Source organism: Eschrichtius robustus, chromosome 3 (genome assembly GCF_028021215.1).
Source record: "Eschrichtius robustus isolate mEscRob2 chromosome 3, mEscRob2.pri, whole genome shotgun sequence".
Taxonomy (NCBI): Eukaryota; Metazoa; Chordata; class Mammalia; order Artiodactyla; family Eschrichtiidae; genus Eschrichtius; species Eschrichtius robustus.
This window is the reverse complement of record NC_090826.1, coordinates 94,876,873-94,895,966: the sequence shown is the minus strand read 5'-3', so window position 1 is coordinate 94,895,966 and position 19,094 is coordinate 94,876,873. Positions and strand designations below refer to the sequence as shown.

Below are 19,094 nucleotides of genomic sequence, written 5' to 3'. Positions count from 1 at the left end.
GTAATAGCTTCCTAGAACTGCCTTTAAAATTACCATAAATGAAGGGGATTAAAACAACAGAAATTTACTCTTATTGTTCTGGAGGCCAGAAGTCTGAAATCAAAGTGTTGGCAGGGTTGGCTCCTACTGGAGGCTTTGAGGGGGAATCCATTCCATGCTCCTCTTCTAGTTTCTGGATGGCTGCTGGCAATTTTTGCCATCCCTTGGCTTACAGACACACCATTCCAATCTCTGCCTTGTCTTCATGTAACCTCCTCCTCTGTGTGTCATCTCCCTTTCTCTTCTTTTATAAAAACACTTATTTCATTTAGAGCTCATCATAATACAGGATGATTTCATCTTGAGGTCCTGAACTTACATCAGCAAAGACCCATTTTCCAAATAAGATCACATTCACAGGTTCTAGGCGGACATGTCTTTGGGGAGGTGAGGCACCATTTAACTCACTGTAATCTCATCATACTAATTTTAAATTTTTCTCCAAATTTTTCCATCCTTATTTTTTTTTATTGGAGTTATAAGAGGACTTTGCATTATTAGGGCAGATGGGCAGTCAACGGATGGGGAGTTACAAGGGAAACATTACCTTAATACAATGAAGTGTTTTCAATGGCTTGTAACTTTCCTGCAGTGAAACGCACTGTCTTCCTGAGAGAGAGCACTTCTAGCCAATGAAAGTTTCCCAAAAAGGTCTACATGACCAATTGTTTGAAACACTATATAAAATACTTGATATAGAATAAGAACCTAGTAATTCTGTCTGATATTCAATAATTTAATGATTAAAAGAACACTATATTTTTCAAACCCCTTTCACTTATATTAATGTCTCCAACTGAGTGTTTCATGAATCACCAGTCCTGTGAGAAGCATCATGAAACGTTTCGTTTGTTAAACAGATGTACCAGAAGTGCTGCTTGTATGATATAGGAAAGTGATGAGTTTCCCTAGTTTATTTCATCCTGCAACACTGTCTCATAATGTGTAATGTTTGTATTATGAGCCGTGAGAGAGTTAGTGTATGTGATGTACTTAGAACAATGTCTGGCACATGGGAAGTGCTCTGTGCATGCTTTTCTATGGGCTAAGGTGGTTCTAACATATTGCTGTCATTTTTATACTGTTTTTCTCAGGATGTCTATCATGTCCACAGAACTTACTGTTCTTGGGCAACTAATCAACTACAGCTGAACATGTTCATTATTAGGTCATTCTGGGCTTCCCTTTTTTACTTACTTGCTTCAGGAGCTCTAGTAGCTACTTTAAGGGATTTTTATCCTGAACCTGATAGCTTTAAGAATTGGTAGCCAGTACCCAGGGTCCCTTCAGAAATCGATAGCTTGCAGATCGAAATTCTACAGATTCAAGTAACCTCACTCAAAGCTGTCCTTTTTCATGTTTCAAAACTCAAAAAGCAGTCCTTATGTTTTAATATGTTTCATTTTGTATACTGTTCTTTCTATAAACCTTATTTTCTAAATTAAAAACTGGTCTCAATATGTGTAATGTTCCCTAATTGACTATAGTATCCTCATGTGGCAGCCCTGATCCAAGGCTTATGGTTTTTCTAGTCTCTCGTCCCTGTAAAACAAACATAAATTGAGAGGAATTCCTTTTTTTCTTGCTAAAATTTGGATCAGGCTCCTAGCTTTGAGGAACAATGCTGAGAGCTCTTTTCTTCCTCATATATACCATTGATATGCAGCTTCCCCTACTGAATTCCAGATCTGCATAAGGGAGCTGGTCTTAACTCTGCAACTCTTGTCTGTCCTAATAGCATGAAAAGTTGAGTACAGACTTGGCCAGGGTTTCCGTTCATTCACTGCTTTATGCATTCAACATTTTTGAGCATCTACTTGTACTGAACACTCTACTGCACACATCCCTTGGGTGTTACATACAGTTTAGCTTAACAGCTGAACAATAGACAGACAGGAATGCAGGGGGACTCTGGTATTGAGGCACTTCAGACTTAGCAGCAATGTCAACCCTGGTAGAGGCTTTTTTAGCAAGTATTTTTTTGTGACATTCCTGAGAGGTCATCCTCAGGCTTTACTTGACACTCAGGTGACTTTATGTCTACGGCCACACAAATCATCCAACTTATTTATTTATTTTATACATTTATTTACTTATTTATTTTTGGCTGTGTTGGGTCTTCATTGCTGTGCGCGGGCTTTCTCTAGTTGCAGCGAGCAGGGGCCACTCTTCGTTGTGGTGCAAGGGCTTCTCTTGCTGCGGAGCATGGCTCTAGGCGCGTGGGCTTCCGTAGTTGTGGCTCACAGGCTCTAGAGCACAGGCTCAGTAGTTGTGGTGCACGAGCTTAGTTGCTCCGCGGCATGTGGGATCTTCCAGGACCAGGGCTCAAACCCGTGTCCCCTGCACTGGCAGGTGGATTCTTTTTTTTCTTCTTTTTTTTTTTTTAAATAAATTTATTTATTTTTGGCTGTGCTGGATCCTCATTGCTGTGTGCGGGCCTCTCATTGTCATGGCCTCTCCTGCTGCAGAGCACGGGCTCCAGGCACGCAGGCCCCAGCAGTTGTGGCACGCGGGCTCAGTACCCGCGGCCCGCGGGCTCCAGAGCTCAGGCCCAGCAGCCGTGGCGCACGGGCCTAGCGGCTCTGCGGCACGTGGGATCCTCCCGGGCCAGGGCTCGAACCCGTGTCCCCTGCATTGGCAGGCAGATTCTTAACCACTGCGCCACCAGGGAAGCCCCCCAATTTATTTTTTGAACAGAATTTTTTAAATGCTTATATTGATCCAGAAACTTGACTTATTGGAGCGATTTACCATCGTTAGCTCATCTCTTCAGAACTACTCAAAGTTAAATATACTACATACACACTCTACCGTGATTACCTTTCATCTGATGTGCTTTTTTCCCTTCCCCACTGTATTTCTTTCTTTTTCAATAAGCTACTCAGATTTATCAGTCCCTTGTCATACACGTGGTTGCCAAATCTGTCACCATCCTGGCCACTCTGCTATGAATACACTCAAATTTGTCAGAATTGAGCATAAACACTTCAAGATTATCTGACTTGCTCATTCAGATCTTTTCCTATTCAAAGCTCAGTCTCTCTATTCAAAGCTCCATCTTCCCCAGTTAATTTTCCCTCTTTTTCTTTATCCTTCTTCCTCATAGGGCAGTTCTCCAAAACTTCTCTCCTCATCTCTTCTTTAGTTATTACATTCCCACCAATAACCCCACAGGTCCCCACATTCATTCATTCAACAGACCTTGATTGAGAGCCTACTGCAGAGTTGGCAGTGTTCAAATTGCTGGGGATACGCAGCAGTGGAAAAAAAAAAAGTCTCCGCCTTTGTGGAACTCACATGGTAATGGGGAAGGCAAATAATAGATAAAAAAATAAATTATATAGTATATTAGACATTGGTGAGTGCTCTGGAAAAGATAATCTAACCATGTAATGCTACTCAGGAGTGCTGGGGATGGTTTATGATTTTAACTGGGGTGGTCAGATGATGAGGAACAAAAGTAGAGATCCATTTTTCCTCCTTTTGGTAGCTTAATAGAGAGCCGGTTCAGCAGTTTTCAGTTCTCAACAGTAGAACAGGCTAGTACCAGCCACTGGCTTCCGAAGCTCCCCTTTCTAACAAGGTCATTTGTATGACCAGTGTCTTAGTCTGTTTGGGCTGCTATAACGAAACACCATAGACCAAGTGTCTTATAAACCACAGAAATTTATGTCTCACAGTTCTGGAGGCTGGGAAGTCCAAGGTCAAGGTGCTGGCAGATTTGGTATCTGGTAAGAGCCTGCTTTCTGGTTTATAGAAGGCACCTGTGTCCTCACATGGTGGAAAGGGGCGAGGAAGCTCTGCGGGATTGCCTTTTTAGGAGCACTAATCCCATTCATGCAGGCTTCATTCTATGACCTAAGCACATCCCAAAAGCCCCACTTCCTAATATCATGGCATGAGGCGTTAGGTTTCAACATGTGAATTTTGGGGTCTGGAGAGGGACACAAATATCTAGTCCATAGCAAACAGGGAGTTTCTGCTATCATAAACTCACATAAATACCCCATCCATCTGAAGAGCAGGCTACTGGCACTTTGACCATGGCGTGTACAGACCATCCATGCCCAACCTAAGCAGTAGGACAGTGGGAATTTAGGGGATTGAGTGCCCTCTACCTACTTCTTTGCTTGTATACCACTCCCCCCCCCCCCATAAACCCTGCTTTCTCTCTGCACCACATGGCACAAGTGGTATGCGTCCATGACTCTTTCATGGGGCATCAGGGTAGGCCTCGTTGTGAAGGTAACACTTGAGTAAAGATTCAAGGAAGTGTGAGCAGAACAGCCAGTGCAAAGGAAGGAGCATGTATGACATGCGCAATGTGGCCAGAGCAGCAGGGATGGAATCAGAGGGGTAAGGGAGGCCAGCCTCTGTGAGGCTTTATAGGACTTTAGCTTTTGTTCCGGAAGACATGGGAAGCCATTGGAAGGATTTAAACAAAGGAGAGACATGGTCTGACTTTAACAGGATTGTTCTAGAGTCTGTGTAAAAACAGGAAGACCAGTTAGGAGGCTCATGCAGCAATCCAGGTGAGAGATGGTAGCAGCCTGGACCAACATGTAGCCAGATGGGTCACCTTTATAATATATAACCGAACAGGACATTCTGACACATCAGATGTGAGACAGAATAGCAAGAGAAGATTCAAGGCTGTGACTGTAAGGCTTTTGGCCTGAGCAACCGGAAGACTGGAGATTTTTGTAGGGAAAGGCTCAAATGGAGCCTAAAGGCTAGTCCTAGCACTCTCTATCCAAGATGAGTAATTTCCGTATCTCTGTATCATCTCTGTGTCCGTCTCTTTACTAATTTGTAAGCTCCTTTAGAGTCGATGCTCTGTCTGGTCTGTTAAATCTCCAATAGCACCTTAGCACCGTCCTTGGCACATTAGTAGTTATTTAATAGATGTCTGCCAATTATTCTTAAAGAGTAAGGATTTAGGATCAGGTTCACATCTTGATAAACTAGATGCCTATAAATAATCCGAAATCCCTTGAAATGATCTAATTTTCCATAACAATAAGGCCTTATACTCATTATTTTGCTTGTTTATGGCTTTATGTATTTCGACTGTGCAGTATTGAATATAAAGTAGCTGTTTCTTTTCACAATAATTCTAAGTTTTCCTTGTCATATCTTTGAATTTTAGGTTAAAAGAGATTTGTCCATTTACCAGATGTCAGCATTCAATTAACTGAAACCAATCTGAATCATTCCTTTTTCAGTGAAAAATATATAAAATATACAATAAACACTATATATTTGAGGGAGATGGGGGAGCACATATTTGATACTATGTCTATGAATGTTTCTGGAAGTCTAAGAAGAAGACATGGCTAGGTTCTAAAATAAAACCAGGTTAAGGATCACAAATTTAAATTAAACATTCATTAAATTCTCAGCATGTTCTCTGCTGTTAGGCCATCTGTAGACAATCTTGGTAAAAGGAACCTCCTGGATCCCTCAAAGTGTCCCACATAGGAACACAGTTCTTCAGGAAAATCTCTAGGCCACTGCTGGGCCCCAAACTCACAGGGATAGCTGTATTGATGATGGTATCATTGGTACAACTGCCTGATATTTTTACTGACAACTTTTTTTTTTTTAACATAAATGAGTGTAAACACATGTGGTTGTTACATCTTAAGGCTGAGCATTAGGTAATGTCTATCCCAGAGAATAATTAGCAAATGCTTAGTATCATGTTCACTTATACATATAATGGATAATTAAGTGGTAGTTCAAAAATACTTTGATTTGGTAACCAGTACCTTAAGGACTAGTGTTGATTGAGCTTGGTCTCTGCTGTGTACAAATTTCAAATGTTATTGAAACTTGAGTGGATTTTCATTTGCTTGTGAACATGAATAGCCTAACCGAGGCAGAGCATAATACTTTAAAGCAATGCTTAGTTAATCGTGACAACAAAAGTATAGGTATCAGATACCAATTCACTAGTACTTTATTATTCTGTGAACACTGTGTTCCTGTTTTAATTGACATGCTTCTGTGGCTCTGTCCTCTCAGTCAAGTCTCAGAACCGGATAATATTCACTAATGATGTGCCAATCAGTTTATTATGGCTATGCTAATAGCTTCTGTTTCAATTAGAGAATCTTAGTACTTCAAGTTTCGTTTAACTTGGAAAAGTTAATATTTGACTTAATATTTGAGTTAATATTTTAATAACTCCTAATGAGACCTTTTAAGTCACTAAACTATGAGCCACTTATTTGCTAATGTTCCATGAACATTAGCCCATTTGAGTGCCAGGTATCATGTAAAAATAACCAGAGACCCCTACCTAAGTGTGATGGTCTCTCTGAGCAAGGTTCTCCTTCGTCTGTGCTAATAAGGAATTGGAAGTATTTGAGGAAGGACGAGTTAGGCCCTTAACTAAAGCATGCAGTTTGCAAATGATTACTTCAATGAAAAAGGTCTCAACGTAGATTTACTATTATCTCAGTGGATACAGATATGAATAAAAGTTCTTTCTCTCAAGAAGCTTCCCAGAATAATGTAATGTACTAGCAGGCTTGCTATAATATTAGGTGGTGAAGTGAATATTAAGCCAGGAAGTGAAAGGGATAGGAAATAATAATCCCTCAACATTCCCATTTGAATGTCACTGTTACTCAGCTGTTTCTATTCCATTCCAGGATATGCACCTACCAATAATTCTTTTTTTTTTTTTAAACATCTTTATTGGAGTATAATTGCTTTACAATGGTGTGTTAGTTTCTGCTTTATAACAAAGTGTATCAGTTATACATATACATATGTTCCCATATCTCTTCCCTCTTGCATCTCCCTCCCTCCCACCCTCCCCAATAATTCTTATATTAGCGTCATCTTGGTATAGTCGGAGGAGTACGATGAAGAAAACATGTATCTGTACGTGTGTGTAGAAATAGGTAGATGTATTCTCAGTATGGACAGAAATATGTTTTGCAGGTTAAACCATTCTGCAAAATATTTTTATCAAATACCTTATTCTGACATTGCTTACGTCTAGATTTAAATCCATACTTTCCTAGGGAAACACATTATTTTATACTCGTCTACATAGGTGCCAGACATTCAAATGCTGTTTTGCCAGCTTACGAGAATTAAGGACCCAAACACATTGAAAATTTATGTATAGAAAGAGCGACAACAATAAGTCATGCTACAACGCGTAGAAAAGTAGAAAGCATCTTACCAAGCCTTAAAGTGTTTGGCTGAGAGCTACATACTGGGTGACACGAGCAAAAGGTTAATCAGTTTCTCCTGAGAAGATTCCTCAGGTGTACGGTATGGTTAATGCCATGAGACATTCAGAAGAATTATAGTTATTGTAGGAATATCACTGATAGATTATGGCTCTCAGGGACCCTGGGGAATAAATCCTGAACATATTTCATGTTCTTCCCTTTATGTTGTGCTGGCTTTTGTTGGAAGTCTTTGAGCAGTTACGTGAGCAAAAGATGAGCTCAACAAACAGGAGGAGGAGAAATAAGGAGCTTGCAGAATTAAATACCCTGCCGAGATACTCATCCATTTAGCAGCTTCAGTTGCTTAGCCCTGGGCCTGATCCTGTGGGGATGCAGAAGCAGCATACGAGCCAGTCCCTGCTCTCCAGAATCAACGACTCATTGAGATACAACACAGGAGCACATGCAGTAATGAAACAGCAGGGCCGGGGAGCGCCGTGATGTAAGTGCCTAACAGATGGCTACAGAGGACAGAAAAGGGGACGAGTGTTATCTGGATTGGTCAGGGAAGGGCCTGAGCTGAGCTTCGGAGACAAGGAGGTTGAGGTTTGCAGAAGCAAGGTGAAGGAGCAGCACCCCAGGATGAGGGTGGGAATGGTGTTTGGGGCGGTGGGGGGCACTTAGGAAGCTGGGATGCGAAGAATTTGTGTGGGTAAATGATGGAAGATTTGGTGAGATAGGCGGGATATAGCCAGACTACGAATTGCTCTGGAATTGAAGTCAAGGGTTAGGATGTTATAACTTAGGAAAAGGAATGATGAGTAGTCTGTTTATGGTGAGTAGCTGAGAGGCGGTATTTAGAATACAATGGAAAGAAAGCTGAAAGTAAGAAGACCAATTAGGAGGCAGTTGTCTTAGTTTAGAAATGGCATAAGTACCTGAGCTGGGACGGTGGAGCTGAGAACTTAGTGAAGGAACAACTTTATATCTCAGAGGAAGATGAGAGTGAACAGAAAGAGCTAAAGAGGTGTACTGACCTTGCAAAGACGGTCTGCAAAGAGAACGTGGGAGTAGTTGGAAAAATAACCCAATTGTGGGAGGTTGAGCTAGGTTACAGGGAGGAAGATGATGGGTTTGGTTTCAGACAACTTAAATCAGAGATCATGACTGTACCTCATGGCAGGGTGATGAAAATGTGTGAAATCACAGACTGGAATTCAGGTGAGAAGCCAAGGCATATGCAAGAATCTGTTCCATTCATTGGGGAAAAAATTAGAGTGAAGCCAGCAGAGGAGCCAAGGCCTAACCATGGTGGGAATAGCTACCATTTAGTAAAGATGATAATTTTTAGATAAGATTTAAGATGGTTCAAATTATAGGTACTTGACATGAATGCAAATGTTTGCAAGGCTTTTAGGGTTAGGAGAGAGGGGTAGCACACCGATGTTATGTATTCGAAACAGAGTCAAGTCCTCTGGTGAGGCATTATCCATATTCAGGAATGTTAGATATTTTAAGATGAGAGAAAGGTAGATAGATTAGATTAGATAACCTATTTTTGAGATTTAAGTAGCATTTAATTGTGTTTTCATTGATCTCTTATTTCTTCCTTCTAGAGTTAACTTATCTTTTGTTATATTTCAGACTCTTGAATTACCTTCATTAGAAATTTTGGGGAAATACTGTCTGCTTTTATTACTCCATGGATAAATAGTGCCAGAGAGAGAATCAAGGATGGACACTTAGAAAGCAGTTTGAGGAGAAAATTCCCCTCATTACAAAGAAGTAATGGGGAGAATGAGGAGTTCTAATTTAAGTTCTCACAAACGTGGGATAGGAATCCTGGCACTAGATTTTCTGCCAAAAGTAGAGTTAGGGTGCCGTTTTCCTCATTAAATTAAAGATGACATCCTTTCCTCTCTCTAACAGTGGGTATAACATGATCTCGAGGAAAACAAAACAAACCAGTTACATTGCATGGCAATAAGTGAATTGCACAGATTGTAAAATTAGTTGTAATAGCATGTACTGCTGCATTTTAAAATAAAAAAGTGTAACTGGGAACATGCAATGGATTAGAAGAGAACCTTGATTATTAACAAGGATATACTTCAGGGTAGGTTAAAAGTAAGTATGTGAAGCCATTTATGAGAAAAGTGTCACTGAATGCACCAATGTATATATGAACCAAAGAACATCTGAACCCTTCCTTGCAATTCCTTTCCCCAGTTTATTTGGTTGGACTCTATAAGTATCCCGTTAATGAGCTACTGATATTCTTAGTATCTCTAGGGCCCCTTCTTGACAGGAGTATCTCTGCCATAAAATTTTCAGTAACCCAGGTTCCTTGAAGCTCATCCTTAAGGTGAGGTCTGCCTTCTCAAGAATCAGAATGGTAGCTTTCACATTCCAGACAGCAGGATAGAATAAAGAATCAAAGAGAAGGGTGAAGGTGTGTGCCAGCTGCCTTCCCAGGAAAGGTACCAGAAGTTGCCTTATGATACTTCTGTATATATCCCAGTAGCAAGAACTTAGTATCCCTTCTGGGCAAACATAGCCCAATGAAATAACCTATTACGTGGATTAAGGGAAGAATCAATATTGGGAGAAAGTTTACAACCACACCTTCCTTTTCCATTGCAATGGCACCATGGTATCAGCAGGGTGAGTTTTAAAACTGCCTAAGGTGGTACCTGAAGCAGAGGGGTAGATGCAGAGAGGATAGCAGTGAAGAGCCTCGGCTCTGGAGTCACACCGCCTAGGTTTGAATCTAGGTTGTTCTCAAATGTGAAGAAGAAATAGCATGGGTACCTTCCTCTTTGAGTTGTTGTGATAATTAAATGAATATAAAACATTGAGCATGGCATCTAACACTTCCAAACCATTTGATAAGTTTAGCTCTGATTATTAAAAAGTGAGAAGTTTTTGAGCATCCAAATGCGTAGAAATTTTCTGTACATTCCTACAAGTTGGGGATAGATTTACTTTCTTTTCCAGATATAATTCAGAGTGGTTTACATTTTATTTTTGGAAGTAACCTAGCATGTGCATGCTTGTTTGGAGGGTGAGTGTGGTTCCTAACAAATCGTCTGAGTGATTTTCTTGAATTTTCAATGGGCTCTGCGTGTTTCATTGACACCACCCTATAGGCTCTTACTTCTTGTATCAGTTTTGATGTGAAGCATATTTTACATTAAGAATTTACAGGATCCCCCTCTCCACTGATGTGACAAAGTGGGAATTGTGCACCACATCAAGAGGAGAAGGCCGTCCTTGGATAGAGTGGGTATGCTGTGTTCACCTAGAAAGGGATAGATCGCTCTGAACTGCAGAACTAATGTCAATCAAAATGTAATCATCTGGCTTGTTCTTCATTTAGAAATGGTGATAGGAGCCAAGTGGGTGAAAGCAAAGCTTGATATTTCAACTTTGATATGACAATTTTCTTACGGTTATAGACAACGAAATAGCTGTGTCGAAATATGTTTTGCCAACACCTAAATGGTCTTTGCTTCTCTCTTTTTCTTTCCTTCTCTAAGCCCCTCCTTTGCTCTGTGGGTTTTCTTTTGTAACTCCTCCAGACTACAGCTTTCTTCCCCCTTCTCCCACTCCTTTCTGGTCAGGTACTGTTTTACTGCTTTTATATGTCTTTTCAACTTGCTTCTGTTTGCAAATAAAATATTTTGACTTCTGTGTATGGCTTCTCATGTAGATACATCTCCTCACAAACAGCCCCTCGAGTCACATTCCCACCACGCACTTTCCTTTTCTCTGTCATCAAGTCATCGTTTGTCTTGACATACCGCTCCTCTGGTTTTGTGTGTGTGCTCATGTTATGTATTTCAGCAAGACATTTTCTCTTTCATCAGCTGGAAAGAGTTGAGAGCCAAAAGTATAAAGGGGGAATGAAGCACTCCATAAAACTAGTTTTCCTGAGGATCAGAAATTTTAGTTGAGAAAAGCCAGTGTTCATGTACTTCCATTAAGAAAATAAATAGGACCAAAATCCCAACTTTATCTCCAAATATAAGAGTACAGTTCGGTCCAAATTGCTTTAAAGGATGGCTGTGCCCGTCGGTTTGTGCAGGGCATTCTGGTCTTGACTTCTGTCATTAGCCAGAGAATGTAAGGGCTGTTTATGTGACACACAGGGGAGTACATGATGGCTGGATAAAGTATGTTTTCTTACCGATTTTTAAAAATTAACCTGTAAGTCCCAATGGAATAATAAAATTTAGTACCAGAAGGCCCTTACAAGGCATCTCGTATAGACCTTTCATTTTATAGGTGAGGAGAATGTGGCCCAGAAGGGTTAAGAGACCTGTACAAGGTCACACAGTTAAGCTGATGATGGGTTTTTCCATCACTGGGGTGTTTTTATGTGCACAACTCTAAGAGTAGTGCCCCAGTAATAGGATGGTTTTCAGTAAGAAAACTATTAAAGTGGTTTGTGTCTGAACCGTAAAATAAAATGACCTATTTTTGCTCCCTTTACAGTTCTGAAATCTACAGCATTGCTATTCGTTTATCTTATGATGGACACCTGGAGACTAAAAAAAATTTCTGTCATTGCAGAGCCCTGAAAAATAGGCCAGAGGTCCCGGTCTCCAAGTGGGCAGGCTCTTCCAGGGTAACAGGTCATAACTGCAGCTGCCTAGGCACTGGGAACTGTTAAAAATATGGATGTGTGGCATTTCCCATGTTTTTTTTCTTATACTTCAGTTTCTCTACCGTTTGAGGTTTATAAAGTCCCACCAATCTCAGGTGAGTGATTCTCAGAATCACTGAACATATCATTGAAAACACTTTATAACCCCAAGGAGCAACAGGTAGAGATGTTAATATAAAATGTGTTATGAAACACTAGAGGCAAACAAATGTACAGCTTGAACAGAATTTTCCTTTCAGGACAGGCAGGTGAGGGCAGGGAGCAGGTTAGCTCCTCTCCTACCATTTAAAAAACAAAAAACAAAAAAAACTGAATATAGGAGGCAGATGCCCTGAATCTTCTTTTTGATTAAGTATTTCAGTAAAGGTTTTCTATAAGGCAGTATTTGTTTGAAACAAGGTAAATGGATGGTGTTTATCTGTTTTTTCCATGAAACATGATTTAAGCTTCTTCACAAGTGCAATTATATATAAAAGAGTAACTGTCCCTAAATAGTTTTAACTAAAAAAAAAAAAAAAAAGGCTGTTCGGGGGGAGGGGAGAGGATAGAGGCGATGACATGGATTCAACAAGAGACTTTCAGAGCAAAAAAGTTGGTTGCTTTGAGTCTTAAGTTGAAAAGTGTACAAGATGAAAATGTGAAGCTTTTACCATAGAGGTTCGAGTTAAAAATGGATTACTATGCCATCAATAGGAAATTTAGGCTAGTTATTTGAGATTCTATCTCCTTAGGCAGTAACTTAGATATTAGCCTTTTTTTTTAAACTACAAAAACTAGTCCGTGTTTTGAAGTTCCTGTGAAGAATGTGAAAACAGAACAACAGTTTTTTAAACTTTGTGAAATGAACTTGACTACACCCGACTGAGTTGAAACAGCAGTTCTGCTGCTTTCAAGCCCCTCTGCCATCCATCATCACTAGTCTGTCACGAAATCACGGCCGCGCATTTTGACAGCATCTGTAACATCCATCTGATTAGGTGCTTATGGTTGGTAAACTGCACATCAATTCTGACGCCCCATCGTTTCTTTACAGCGTTAAGTCCAAAGGTGCTGGGCATCGCCATCGCTCGGTATGACTTCTGTGCAAGAGATATGCGAGAATTGTCCTTGTTGAAAGGAGATGTGGTGAAGATTTACACGAAGATGAGTGCGAATGGCTGGTGGAGAGGAGAAGTAAATGGCAGGGTGAGCTGTCCCCCTCGATGTGCTCGTCACATGAACGAAGGGGGCTGGGCAGCCGCTGGCGCCCACTGTGGTGGGGGGAACCCTACACTGTGTGGCAGGCTTCACCCCCCCAGAGCCCTGGCTCCGCACGGTGGTGTTCCTTCCTGAAAACAGGCACTCAAGAAAAATGTGTTGAGTGAATATGATAGCGGCATCAATAAAGTTTACTTGGGCAAGTTTGATGGCTTCCTGTTGGGAAAAGGGTTGAGCATATCAGTTCTTTTGAGTCTCTAAGCCTCTTTTTAAGTCTAGAGCATAAACTTTATGTGGAGTACAAAATATCTGTAAGAGCTGATGATCTAAATTGGAAAGAGTGGGGCATAGGACCTCTGTCTTTATATCTTGTTCTACAGCAGAAATAGGAAGCATTAACTAGTAGAGCCCCTTAAATTACATATTTGTGTGCTAACAGATTAGAACAGTTTAAGCGTATTGTATTCCACCCTTTCTGTCACTCACTCTATTGGGCTTTTAGGAGCAGTCTAAACCGATCCTCTTCACCTGCAGTGGGCATAAAACGCCAGATTAATTCAGGGTGTTATGAAAATGAAATGCTCTGTAGAGCCCTTTGAAGTGCCGGATGCAGAGTCACATTGCTGTGTTGGTTGCTTTTCCTTTTTAGGTGGGCTGGTTTCCATCCACGTACGTGGAAGAGGATGAATAAATTCCAATCCAGCGTTGCACCCCGCACCAGGAATTTCAGAGAAGGGATAAATAGAAGCCTGCACAGCATTATGAATTCACTGAAGTGTTTGTTTAAAAAGCTGCCTTTCTGGCTATTCAACATCCTCCCTGTTTTTCCCCTCCTAAGTCTTAATGCTGGGGTTTCTAAAGATGCTGGTACTGACAGATTAATGGCTCGCCTAGAGCTGTGCAAGAAACAGCCTGCCCGCCTGTCATCGTCAGGGACCAGGGCAAAGCCAAAAGCTTTTCTTCCCCCAAAGAGCCCTGCAAACACATTGGTTCATGTTTCTTTTTCCTTCATCCAGTCAGACGCCATGAATGCCAGCCAGCCATTAGGAAATGCTTAACACATATTTACTTTCTTCTCACGTGCCATTCACCAGAATTTTTGATGGTACAGAGAAGCAGAAGTTTAATTTTGCCTTTCCCAGCATGGAGAAAAATGGGAGTTCTGCCACTGGGGCAGCTTATTGGAAAGATCCAGCATTACTTGTCTTAAATTGCTTCACAAGGTGACTCATTGCCTGGCAAACACTTTTACCCCCTGATGTTACTCATGTTAAAATATAAGAGACAAATGCTCAGGTTTGCTTCATAAGTGATATTATATGGGACGGGGGTGGGGGGGGTCCATTATTCATTTGGTGTCCTGATGAGATTTGCAAACTTGTTCATAAAAAGAAGACATACAGAAGAGTACATAAAAGAGTATCTTCATATTAAATCTTCACAACCTTCATGATTTCATAGGGTTATTTTGGAAATGTAGTACTTCACTTTATGAGATAATCTTGGTTGGGTATGTTTTATGTAGTTACAAATAACCTGAATTAAGGTGGCATTGTTTACAGAAACAGACCAAGGGCTATGATTTATAGTAAGTCATTTTAGAGAAGCAACATCTATTAACATATGCCTTTTTCTCCCCTGACACCTCCCCCGCAACCCCCCGCAGAAAAAAAGACCTGCGATATATTGCTGATTCCCACATTTTCCTGGAGGATTTACAGTAGCACAAACAACCTTGTCGAGGATTTTTGAAGGAAAGCACAGCAAGGTCCTTTATGCATTTCAGGGACAGAAGGAGGGTCACTAGACTTTTCTGGTCTTATTCACTGTGGGATCCCAGCTCTCACTGAGGCTCTTCCCATCTGAGGCCATTTCTGGGTGTGTATTAACCGGTGGGAAGATCAGTCTGCAGTGCACTTATTTGACCAAGTCTTCACCCTTTATGTGAGAAGTCTCAGTACATTTTTCCTGCGATGTACAGAGTGCCCAGTCAAGACAGTCAAGTTAAGACACTAACTTGGCCCTTTCCTGATGAAATATTTTCTCCATAGAGGAAGTCATGTTCTGACAAGACTCGGAGAGTGTTTGTTTGCAGAAAACATTAAAAGCGTTAACTTAATAGAGCCAAAGTAGGAACATTTAGTTCTGAAATTTTGGACCATCTCTAAAATAAGGTGGGCGTGGCTGGCCTTCTCCCCAACCCACTTGAGGGCCAGAACTTGATGTTCATTGGACACGTCTCCCTTTAGAGACCCTCGTGGGCTAGGACTTCTTAAATAGAATAGATTCAGGACCTTTACCTCAGAATTATGTAAACTGTGATTGTGTTTTAGAAAAGTTATTATTTGCAAAAACCAGTTAAGTTTTTGTATATGTGTAAATGATCATGAAATTGAGTTTTATAAGATGTTCTGTACAGTAAAGTTATACCCTCAAGGTGTATCTTGGAGTGGATTCTTTCCCATAAAGTCTTATCTGCAGCACTGTGTCTGGGGAATGTTCTGTCTGTCACTGTCTGCCAAATGTTATGGAGAGGGCAGCTTCATAAACAAACACTCCTCTGTACAGTATTGTAGCTTGTGCTGTTTCTTTCTTTTATTGTTGTTTTACCCGATAGACTCCCGCTCTTTCTGGTTGCATGTCATGGACCTGGGGGTTTCCCAGCAGAGGACATTAGAGTCCCTTTTCATGACGTTGCCAATTACATCTCTGTCTATGTTTAATACTTCATATTGGAAACTTTAAATGCTGCGAATTTGTGTAGATTTCTAATACCAAAGACAGAAGTAAATGTTTTTTCCATACTTTGTCTTGCCTGTATGCAGCCCTGTGTAATATGGTGAATTAGAGTGGTATTTCACTTTGTAATATTTTGTAAATATGTCAATATAATAAATAGTTACTACTTGCATTACATCAATTGAGAGTTGAAGTCTTTCCATAGAACAATTCCATACATAATTCAACATGTGCCAACCTCATCATAAACATGGAACTAGAAGCCCTAACTTTGATCTGGTTGAGCTCAGGATTGCTGCCTGAACAGTTACGAACAGTGGCCTGTAAGACATACTCAGTAGTTGCAAATAATATATTGTTGACATGCTTCCCATGTGCCATGCACTGTTCTAAATGCTTTATGTGCTCCAACTTGCAGTAACCCCAGGAGGTATAGTCCCATATTATCTCCACTTTTCAGATGAAGAAACAGGCATTTCAAAAGGCTGTAGCTTGACTCAGCTCTCAGAGCTGACAAGCGTCGGAGATGGAGTTCCAAATTGGACAGTCTGGCTCCAGAGCCTGTACCATGACACTTAATGGGTCAAGAGGGAGCTTAGGGATGTTTCTAAGATTGCACAGCTGAGAAGCTATGATACAAGATATCGTAACGATTGAAGATGAACACAGAACTCAGAAATGTTCTCCTATTCCTGCCTCTTAAAAGAAAGCCTCAAACAGATATTGCCTAGAGAGAGAGGTGTCAGAGGAGATTGAGCTTTTTTTTCTATTTTGATTCAACTTTTCCACAGAAAATGATGAACTGCTAAGCCAGAGAGACACAGAGGCAAGTCTCCCTTGGCAGAGCAGGCCTGCGGGTTGTCCACAGTGGTGGAGACAGGCTGGCTCAGGAGAGGGTGGAAGCCCGTTCCTTCTAAGGAGCGGGAAAAGTCAGTTCCACGGTAGTAGCTTCTGGTTGATGTCACCAGTACCACTATGCTCAGAAATATAAAATCTCCCCTATTTCATTATAGTACAGTGGGTTATCCCAACCCTTACTCCCTTTACTTGAAGGGCTGATTCCTTTGGAATTCTCTCCAACATGTTAACATTTATGTGACTTTAGACCTTGTATCTTATTATCACCACTCTCACCACCACTGCCAATCAATCATGATAAGAACTCCCTCGATTTATTAGTTAACGTGGGAATATCCTTTATAAAACATTCAAATATTTTGCCTTCCATCAAGTAATTGAAGTAAAATATGTTGATAATTAGGCTTTAGGTGCCTTGCTTTGTTCTATTTAATTTGACAGCTGTATAGAAGAGTGACGAAAGCATATCCCCAGACCTCAGACTGTGTATCTGGGTTCACATCTCATCCTTGCCACACAGGGCCTCAGCCAATCAGTATAATAACAGCAGGTACTTCACAGGATGGTTGTGAGACTCAACTGAGACCACACGTACGATGTAAAGTGGAATGGTGCCTGGCTTACATTGAGCCATTTTTATCATCATCATCATGTCTACCATTGTCAGATGGATTTGCTGGCAAAATATGGGTAGTTGCTATATTAATCTTTGAATTCCTTCAGTATAATTCAGGCTCACTTATTGGATTAAGGGGCAAAACTATAGATTCTCAATTAGACAGTGTCTCCAGGAAGGAAGTTAAATCATTTGGTATTATAGAAAGTGGAAGTTTTAGCAGTCACACCTGGGTTCAAACCCCAGCCCCGTCAGTGACTTTCTGAGCACCAATTTCATCTTCTGTAATAAAGGGATAATCATAAGTGTCTGAGAGAGCTGTTATGAAGAATAAACCATAACATATGAAAAAAGATGCCAGGAAAGAGCCTGGCACATGGTAGGTACTCAAGGAATGTTGGTCCCCTTCCCCCTGAAGAATTGTAAAATACTTCGGAACCAAATTATGGACTGGCAGATTTTATTTTGAATGCTAGAGCTCATGCTTTGTTTCTTGCACATGATGACATTTTAAGCATTCAAATTACAGATGGAATAAAAAGGTGTGTGTTCAGGAAGATTAATATTCAAACCCACAAACAATCTCAGAAGTTGAATTTAACAGCTCCACACTATTTTGACTAGGAAAATGGGATTTTCACCCGGCTCATAATCATTTACACTTAGTCCATTAGTCACTTCATGTTTTCACTGAAACTAGTTTTCTGGGATTGGTTGGACTCTGATTAGAGATGTTATACACTCGCATCTGGCAGACTTTGGAAGGTACCTTATTGTAAGTAATGAACAAGTCCTGAAAAATAGGTCAAAAAGGAATCCTTTCTCTAGTTAGGTGCCATCAATTAGGATTCGGGGACATAGTGACAGAAGAGCAAACAACTCCTCCTGAAGCACTCTAGACTGGCCCTGTTAGAAGGTTCCAAAATTTCTAGGCACAATACAATCACAGTGACCCAGATATCGAGAGACCTCAGAGCAGAAACAGAATGAACACAAAAGTCGCTCCACGCCCTGTCTGCTAATGGACACTGGCGTCCGTGTTGAGTCCTGAGGGGGAAAGTGAACTCCAGAATGGCCGGCCTGCCCTCTGCAGGCACAGCCATCGCCCCTCACCAGCCGAGTGACCCTGGGCAAAGCACACAGAGCCCCTGTGTCTTTGGAGAATGAAGGGGTTAACTGGTTGAAAACTGTTACTCCATCCTAACTCCAGTGGTTTTGTGAAATTATTCTGAACCATGGAGGAAACACAAAGAAATTCAAAGACTTCGTCGAAATGTAGAGCTTTTAAGATATGCTAGCACTTAACTGTGAAAGTCAAATATCTGTCCAGTTGTATTCACAATTGTTTGCACAGTCATTTCATGGCTGTTAGTGGCACGGGGCAGCTCCGAGAGTCTGCTGTACTCACACTGGTACCCTTAGCACCTGTCCACGAGCACATGCCAGAAGTCAGGGGATGTCTGTACAGTGAACGAGTCCCCAGCACTCCTATGTGGGGACCTGGGGGCACTAGCTCTAGATTCTATGGCTGCACAGCTAAATGTGCTTTGGCTTTGACCCTAGCAGTTGAGTTCTGTGTGGATGGTTACAATCGAACCCCTGAAACCACAGCTGCTCGTGGTCGCGCTGGAGACTGGCCAGCTCTTGGCCGGTGTTATGACACCAGCCACCTCTCTCTCTTTCTGAATTAACTGCTTGGGCACATGTGCTCTGGACATCACACCACCCCTGCCACCCCAGCAGTACATTTCAGTTGTACTGCTCTCTGCCCACAGAAGGCACA

At 41.2% G+C, this 19,094-nt stretch overlaps 1 protein-coding gene across 1 annotated transcript in view; it reads left to right on the top strand.

Moving 5' to 3' along the window:
- Positions 1–15,946, top strand: part of VAV3 (vav guanine nucleotide exchange factor 3) — a 386,424-nt gene extending 370,478 nt beyond the window's left edge. Inside the window, exons 26-27 of the mRNA XM_068540417.1 lie at positions 12,935–13,086; positions 13,748–15,946. Of these exons, the coding sequence (XP_068396518.1) occupies positions 12,935–13,086; positions 13,748–13,789 (194 nt within the window). The 3' untranslated portion in view covers positions 13,790–15,946. The remainder of the gene's footprint in view (positions 1–12,934; positions 13,087–13,747) is intronic.
- The last annotated feature ends 3,148 nt before the right edge of the window (positions 15,947–19,094 follow it).